Raw genomic sequence first — 8,880 nt, forward strand, 5'->3', positions numbered from 1 at the left:
ATGTGGGAAGGAAGATGTCTTCTCCAAATGAAGAGTTCAGAATCAGGTTAGCGTAAAAATTCATAAATAGCTTCAATAATCCACCCACAGGAAATGGCTTTATCTGCTTCCCCAAACTAATCTTGCATTGAAGCTGGGAGAAAACAACACAGTGAAATGGAGAAGACTTGATAMATCTGTAAAATAATCCAAAGCCTGAACTGAAGGACAGTCTAGCTCATGTGAGATTAAAGGATTATTTCACTCTAGAAAAGATTGCAGGTGGAGGGATGGAGAAGAATTTTTCGAATTTTTTTTTTTTTTAGCATAAAAGAAGACTTGGACACAAATGAGTTGCCTTTTAATTAAAGCTGAAAATGTTTGTGTCCAGTGCTTAATACTGAAAGTGAGTAAAATCAAGTTTTTATTCCTTTGTTGAGATGTGGTCTCAAGYCTATGTTGGTGAGGGATGAATGTGGCCTCTCTTTTGAGAGGCACTGAATGTAAATTAARCAACTGGTTTAGTAAAATAGATTGTTTTATGACTTCGAGTAGTTACAGGTCAAGAAGAAATATGTAGTGGTGAGGGGAGAAATCATGTCCTAAGTGCTTCTACCTTTTCTTTGCACAAATGTCTTGATTTCTGTGCTGCTCTTAAGACCTGAACAATAGACCCAATATACAGGAAAAAAACTGGGAGTAAGTTTTATTCCAAGAGAAATGGTTTGAAATCTGAAACACTAATAAAGAAGTTCTCATCTGAAAAATCTGTGGAGTGTCAGATGAGCTTGGTTTTTAAACCTGAATTTARAGGACATTGAGGCTATTTCTTATGAGTCAGACCCATCTCTTAGAGATTCAGTAGCTTTGATCTCTCACTCAAAGCAAATTAAGTATCCTGGTTGTTGCCAGTCCTCTGTGTCATTCGACAGAGCTGCTTTTTTTTCTGAGATTTACTTCCAAAATATGCTTGTTATAAAATCTTGATGCAAATATATTTTTCTTCTCTCTAAGATTGCTTAAATTAAATGCACTCCTAGGGATATTGCTGTGTTAGCAGGACACTGTCTGAAGGCTGGCTTTTCAGAAGTGCTGATCCTCTCCCTGGATATTCACAGGACCTTCACCTTCCATTTTCCTTCAATGGGAAGGAATACTAAACACTTCCCACAATTTGTTTTCATAAGCATGCTTTGAAGATTAATATAAATTGTTATTCAGCTATTGGGTACCAGCAACTGAGTGCATTTAGGGGAGTGATTAACATCCTCTCAGAGGCAGGGGRCGGATATGGGAAGGCTTTGAAGTCTTTGTGGTTGGGGAAGACCTCCAGTCATTTAGGGTTCTAACCTCTGTACTGTGCAGTTGCTGTCGTGGTGCATGCTTGGATATTGTGTTGTAGGTCTGTGTTTTATACTGTGGTGAAACTGGGAGTCTCCTGWCTCCTTTTGCTGTGCTGGTTCAGCCTCAGAGGTCTGGCAGCTCAGCACCAAGGAAGCTATACAGAAGCCATCAGCCTTTGCCTTCTAGAAACTTGCAGGATCTGATGTGAGTGCCATCAGTTTAACTTTGGCTGATCAACTGTCAACACTAACAGCAATGTGTGATGAAGCATTTTTAGTCAGAGGGCTGAGTACCACAGGAGGAGATTTGTGTTACACCAAAGTTGCTCCTATAATTTAGTGAAAGGGTTGGTAAAYTGTAATTCRAGCATCTGCAGAAAGTGAGGTGCAYGGGGAGGTGGAAGGAGAGGTGGYAGCTAAGAATGATAGRATGTTTTGGTTGGAAGGGACCTTAAAGTTCATCTGGTCACCRTCCTGCTGCCAGGTCAGGTTGCTCACAGCCTGATCAGCCTRGCCAGGGATGGGGCAGCCACAGCTTCTCTGGACAACCTGTGCCAGGGCCTCACCACCCTCATTTTAATAATCAGGGGAGGGTAGCTGAGCAATACTGGTGTTGAATTTTATAACTAATCACTTCCTTCTTTGTAGTGCTTTGGGCTGCTAAATATAAGAAATTCTTTACTTTTCAAGTATCCTCAGTAGCAGATGTCTGAATGCTGGCTGAAGAGCTGGTAGGACTATGAGCTGTCATGCCTTGCACAGCAGAGCAGACAAGGTGGTTGTTCAGCCACACMACTTCTTGAGCAGATCTCTGAGTAGGGATCCTGATGAGACCAGRCCAGTGCTGGCATTTTTCCTTCTGCAGTCATTGTCATGTATTCATGACAATCCATGTGACCCCACAATGACCTTGGATGAATGTGCAAAACTTTCGTTGAGGGGTTTGTGTGACTTGAGGGGTTTATGGGACTGCCTGACTCAGAGCTGTACAGCATCACTGACCAAAGTGTTCCTGTCCAGCCACATTGGAGCTAAGTGTAGGAACATTAATAAAAGTTTGTGGAATTTGAAGCATGTTACAAAGGAATTACTATGGACACCTGAATTTGAAGCATGTTAAACCCGGGTAAAGTCATAGTGTTGAATTAGAGAAGGGGGCAGTGCGGAGTCTTCCCTCACTCTAACTCAGCCTGGTGTGAAATATTCTATGCAAATAGGCTTTGTGAGAATTTGCCTTAGAGTTTGCCTTCAAAGCCATTGAGATGGTGTGGAGCTATAGACCTGATTTAAAATGTCTGGGGTAGTAGCAGATCTTGTTTTAGTCTCAGCACATAAGGTGCTATCGTTTCTGTTAGAAATCATCCCATGTTTTATTTTWAACCAAAATTCACCTTAATGATGTATTTGATCTCTGAGGTTAAGGCTTTGACTACTGGAGTAAGGCTGGTCCTTTCAGGCATTTGTTTGCCAYATAAACTGTTAATTGCTGTGAACTCTTCATGCCTTGTTCCACTGAGAGATGAAATTTATTTCTTGGCTTAATCTGAACTGCGAGCTCTTGCTGAGAATGCTTCAGAGCACGCAGAGCATTGGTAGCTGGCTTGGGTGCCATCTCAGAGCTGTTAAGTTAGGAGTTGCAGGTGAGGAGGGCAGCCCGGGTCTCTTTAGTGTGCTTGGTAAGAGCAGGGGTCTGCTCTGGGGGTCCCAAGTGCAGCTGCTGGGGTGGAGGGGCACTGGCAGCGTGTTGGACAAAACCCAGTATGGGAGGAGGAGAAGCTGTTCCTGCCTTACAGGTTTATGCTTGAACTTTCGCTGCATAAGCTCTCCCATGAGCCTTTCAATCTTGCAGCTGCAGTTTGGAGTTGTAAACTGTGGTTAGTGGCAGGAGTTAAGGTTTTTTCCTCCTGTAAAAGGTAGGTAGTTTTTGTGCAAACCCTTCCTGTGGCAGTTTGTTTCACTYGTTGCACTAGTTTAGAGAAAGGGCTCCCAAGCTTAATTTACCTGGGTGCCCCTTGGATGCAAAGGCTGCATTTTTATGAYGCAGTTTACTTGTACTTCTTGGCCRTGTGGAATWAAGTGGGCTCTGAAATTGCCACTTTTAGAGAAAACTGTAAGAAGTTACAGCAGGGCATCTTTGGAAACACACCAGCAYTGGCCATGCTTGTTGCATGCTCTTAAGCCTGCAACTCCAGGTCAAACTTGGCAAGTCTCATTCTGTAAATCCATGGGCCATCTGCAGTCTTCAATGTACCTCTTGAAAGAAATCAGTCCCTAAATTTTTCCTTGTACCCACACAGTGGAGTGGAGAAACTGGATGTAGAAACTGTAATACAAACTTCTGCRTTTGTTGTGTGTTCTTTAGCAGGTGCATTTTTTTGACAAATTGAAAAGAAATTGCTGTCTTCACAAATTAACACGTGAGMTAGGAAAGCAAAATCTGAAGAGGCAGAAGTAATGTTTTTTTCTTTGGCTGTTTGATAGGTTAGTGCTCTGCTAAATCATTTAACATATGCTTAGAAAAACCAGTGGAGCAAACTTTTGAAAATCTTTTACATAAAGCTAGAAAACTACTTCTGCCTCCTTTGAGATCAATGAAGAGAGGGATTTTTGTTATGAATAAACAGGAATAGAAGTGCAAATGTCCTATTTTTCCTTCACAGAGCCAGAGCACATTTATGATGCAGTCAGTGCAGGATCGTATCTCTTGTAGCTTCAGCCAAGCTGTTGTTACTTGATCTTAGTAACTGCTGCGTCCATACTTTTTGGGGGGGTTCCCTGATTCCTGGTGATCAGTCAGGTTCTCTGTCCCCTATGCTATTATGGCTAACTCAGAGCCTCTGTGACTGAATTCTGGCAAGGCCCTGTGCTGCACCTTTAGCTTGCAGAGGGTGTCCCTTAGGGGGGTGAGCTGAGCATTGTTCCACCCTGCTGTGCCCTTGCCCCATCTCCAGGTTAAGCCCTGCTTTAGCTCACAGCAGCCATCTGGCTGGCTGGGTCTCTCCTGGCAGGGATTCCCAGCGCTGCTCCAGAGGGTTGCTGTCCACCTCTGCTCCCTGGCTCTGGACTCTGCTCTTCAGGTTTCCTTCAGTGCTGGTAGAACTGGTTTCTTTTGGCATTCAATTAGCACCTGGTTCCCCTTATCTGTCCTCCTCCAAAGCCCCTCCAGGGCTGCTGCAAAAGCTTCAGCCCTGAGGCCAGTGGTTTTTAAATTGTCTCTCCTACTTAAACATGTTTAAGAGGGACTGAGGAAAGGATATCGATGAAAGCATCTTGGAACAGCATCCCAAATTACTGTTATTTGGGTTGAGGGAGTAAAAATAACATGGAGGAATAGCATAAGGGGTTTGTCATCAGGTAAGCAAGCATGACTCCCTCATTTTACGTGTCCTGGGGGATGATGGAAATGAATTCCATCAGAATTTATTCTGATTCCCCAGAACTTAAAAAGAAAATAGGAGACAACTTTTTATTTCTCCATAGTTTCTCATTAATATTTCCAGAGGGAAGAGCAGGTTTTTTTCATTGCTGTGTCTGTGAAGAGAACTGAAGACTAATGTTGCAGGAGGTGCTGGTAGAAGTGATTTAAGTTTTCTGTGAAAAATTCCTGTATTTTATTCTGTTGTCCATAGTAATGCTCAGTATATTACTGTAATGTCAGAAATACTCCTTAAAAAATAAATAGCTTGATTTTTTTTTTTCTCATTTAAGCCTAAGCAGTTGTCCTTCTGCCAGTTTGAGCCAGGACTTCAATAAATTATCCAGCATTTATTCCCTGGTGCGTAATGGAGACGTGTACTGTATTCCTGACACACCAGGAAGCTCAGACCCTGCCACAGAGTGCATACCTGGCTCTAGTGAATCCTCACTGAATGTGGCTAACAGTGTTCTCCTCCTTGGCTTCATTGCTGGTTTGTTATCTTTAAGAAGCCATAGCAAAAGCGTGCAGGAGTTGTATGGGTGCAGTTTTATTTGCCTCCTGAGAAGGATTTGCTTTATAAATAGCAACATGGAAATACTGTAAAACTCTCAGTTGCTAATAAAGGAGCTTTTCTTTTCTGTGCAAGTTACAATATAACACTTACAGCAGCTGGGCAGTATTTGTGCTTTCCCTTACCTTCCTGGGATGTCAGATGCCCTGTCTATTTATATTCATCATATATTCAAGTCTAAATGGACTGTAGTCATTGATTCCTACTTTGGACTTCCTGAATTTCATTTCTGACTGCTACTTTTCCACTTTTAGTTTCCAAAAAATACTTACTGCAGGTTTTCTGCTTATACTTACGTACAATTTCCATTCCAATAAACATTTTCCTTACAGTTTTCTCAGAAATCCAACACTTCGTCAAATCTGCTTTACTTGCGTCTCATGGTGCCGTGTGTAACAGCTTTTAACTCCCATCGATGGGATCATGGTGGCAGTAAATCATGGGACAGAGGAGCCACGAGTGATCTGGGCATTGCTTCTGGCAGGGCAGTGTGACTGGGACTTCAATTCAGCTGATTATCTTTCTAAAGGAAATTTGATGCACTGTTTCATTCTCCCTCTTTTTAATGGAGTGTTGAGTTACTGGTTCATTTTTTAAATGGAAAAGCCAGGATCCCTACTGGTTTTCATTCTCTGTCTGGTTGCTTGAAGGATAAGATCTTTACTGTAAACCCCTGGTAGACATTGAGCCTGCTGTGTTCTGCCCTTGGTAGCTTTGTCCCTGGTCTCCAAGACAGTCACTAGGCAATGGCATGGCTGGGTATGAAAAAGATTAAGTCCTCTTTCTTTTGAATAGATGGGAGGGCTCCTGCTGGCTCTGGGGCACCTGGGATGTTACCTGCTGGCTCCACAATGTTTCTTCTGGCTCTCTGTGTACTGCAGTTCCTGTGCCTCAAAGGAATGGAAACAGAGGAGGAAAAAACTTAAATGCAGCTTTTGCTGTAACCCATGGAATATTTGGGCAATGTAGGGTTTAKTCTTTCAGGTGAAGCTTTCTACAACTTCAGCAGTGCTCTTCTGCCTTGYCACAGGTCAGAAATAAGAAATATATTAGGAATGAGCTTTCAACTATGTTTAGGGAGAAGAAAGGGCTCATTATGATGCACTGGACAACCTCAAGCCCTTCCTGACTTCGTTGATGCGCGGTCTTGCAAGATGGCTTTGCCTTGGTGCCTGTTGTTTTTACTATGTCTGTTTTCTCTACCACTACTTGTCTCGTTCCCCAAATCATTTTACAGCAGACTTTTCTTAGTCTCAAGTGGCCTTAGCCAAGCTATTTCCTCTCTTTGTGCTTTCGTTTCCCCAGCTGTAAAATGGGGATAATGAGACCTGCTTGCTTTTGTCAGGCACTTAGAGATGTGCTTACGAAATGYGCTATTAAAAGGCTTTCTATGTATAACTGCTATACAAACAGCGGTTGTCCAAGTTTATTTGAATTACTTTATTAAAGYCCAAGGTTCTGAACATCCTTTGTTTTTAGCAGAGGATGTTATTTATGCAGTAAAAGTGCCCAAAATGTGAAGCTATTGATCGTTGCTGATAAGTTTATGGATATTAAAGCATTAAATCATCACCACCCATTATCAGCCATTCTGGTGTCTCTGGAAGCTGAAAGTGGTTGTGCATAGCTGGGGCCCTTGATTGTCTTGGAGTGATCAATAAAAGGTTTTCAGCAGAAGCTTTTATTGCCACGTGGTTAAAATGTTCTTCCTGTGCATCCTGTACATGATGACTTCAGCTCGAGGAGAAAGAGAACAGTACTTTGTGGAGTAACTGGATTACACAAAGAAATGTAGGCATTACGTTGAGGCAGATATTGCTACTTGAAGTTTTTTCCCCTCCACTTCCTGCTGCGTTGTCTTGCTGAGAAGGTTTTCTTGCCTGTCATGGTGCTTGTCCAGCAAGTTTTGAGTGTTTTAATTACAGCAGACCCAGGTATTCAGGGAAGAAAAGAAACAGTTGGAAGYGAAGAGGTAAAATAAGAGCTATAACTGAGCAAAATGGTTTAAAATCTATGTGTCTCGTTAGCCGAAGAGTGTCTGGTGCCTTGTGAATGTGAAAGGACAGAACCTGGCTAGGAAAGGAAATGCAGAGCCCAGTCTGAATACATCAGTGCTGAAATGGGTGCTTGGTGGTGTCTGCAGGAGAGCTTTGTGCCCACTGTCTTCTGTTGCTGCTTTCTGAAGTCATGTGGGGCTCTGCCCTGCTGAAATGCTGACACTGGAGTTCCAGCCTTGAATACCTTGAAATACTCCCGTGAATTTAGTGTTTTATTGGGCACTGAGAGTACAGTGTGCAGTGTGTCTTTGTGAGCAGCTCAACAGCAGCTTTTGCTTTGTTTTGCAGACAGTTTCCATCCTGGAGCAGAGGCTGACACTCACTGAAGACAAGCTGAAGGAATGTCTTGAGAATCAGCAGAAAATCATTCAGAACAAAACGAACTGATTTCCTGAGATCAGGAGCTGAAGGCATTGGGAGGTTTGAGGTTGTTTGTGTTCCTAACAGACTGTGTGTGACTTGCTTTAACAATTTTGAGCACAATCTATTTTTCAATTGGAATGTATAGTTATTGTATCTGTAAATAGCTTTGTTACTTTACTAAAATAAAAGCAATATTTTATTCATAAGTGTGGGTAACAATTGTGATCTCTTGTGCTTTCCAGAGGTGCAACAGCCAGTGGACTGATTCAATGTGGACTGATTACTAACCAGGAAGGTCACATCTCTCCTGCCTCTAGTCCTGCTAAGTTAGTTTTAAAGTATGTAAGCATCTTGGAGCTGCCAAATGCCCGGCCCAGGCTGTGTTAGGCTTGTTGCTGAGGTGTGTGCTRGCTGTAGGTGAGAAGCAAAGTGCTCTCAGGATATTTGGGGCAGTGATATTTAACCTCTGGTCTAGGACCATATCAAGCAGGTGAGGTCCTGTGCAACTGGCAGCTGGAAGGGTTTGTYTCAGCAGAGTCTCACACAGCAAATCTGACAGAATAGCTGAGACCCTGGATGATATTTGTGCAGTGGTGATTAAATCCAACAGATTTAGCCTGCTCCCATGTGCAGTATAGGAAAAACAATGAATTGAGGGTGGAAGAGAGGCCCCAATGTGTCAGATGCAGGGTGATTTCCAAGTGGATTTTGCTTCATCCTTGCTTCTTAAAGGCAGGGCAAAGGGAGAGGAAGGTGACCAAACAGTGGAACGTTTTCTCCATTGTGGAACTCCCCTTTTCTTATACTGGACTGCCTTTAATTTTCTGTCCTTTTGCAGATGTTTTCACAGTTGAGTAGCTCATCACTGGCACCCTCCTCTCCTCATCACTCCTCCTGAGATTTTTGGGGCTTTAGCAGGTGTTCAGTATGTAGCTGCAAAAGAATTTGAACTTCTGGGAGATCCTGTCGCCATCACCTCTTTTGCTAACACATACTGGAGGTCTCCTTTCTTGCAATAAACTCTGACCCACATCCCTGGAGAAATGAGCTGCAGGAACTTGAGCACTTCAGGGTTAATGTAACTCTCCTCACCACTTTCTGACCTCTGCAGACAGGAGGCTGCCTCAGTCCCTGCCCTCCATTTCCAGA

The 8,880-nt window shown here is 42.9% G+C and overlaps 1 protein-coding gene across 2 annotated transcripts in view; it reads left to right on the forward strand.

Annotated features, from left to right (window-relative positions):
• POC1A (POC1 centriolar protein A) overlaps positions 1-7,918 on the forward strand; it is a 52,246-nt gene extending 44,328 nt beyond the window's left edge. For both annotated transcript variants that reach the window (XM_057374813.1, XM_057374811.1), the window contains exon 11: positions 7,657-7,918. In XM_057374813.1, coding sequence (XP_057230796.1) covers positions 7,657-7,755 — 99 coding nt within the window. In that variant the 3' untranslated portion in view covers positions 7,756-7,918. The remainder of the gene's footprint in view (positions 1-7,656) is intronic.
• The last annotated feature ends 962 nt before the right edge of the window (positions 7,919-8,880 follow it).

The sequence above is a fragment of the Malurus melanocephalus genome, unplaced genomic scaffold (genome assembly GCF_030028575.1).
Source record: "Malurus melanocephalus ecotype Western Australia unplaced genomic scaffold, MMel_1.1 scaffold_233, whole genome shotgun sequence".
Taxonomy (NCBI): Eukaryota; Metazoa; Chordata; class Aves; order Passeriformes; family Maluridae; genus Malurus; species Malurus melanocephalus.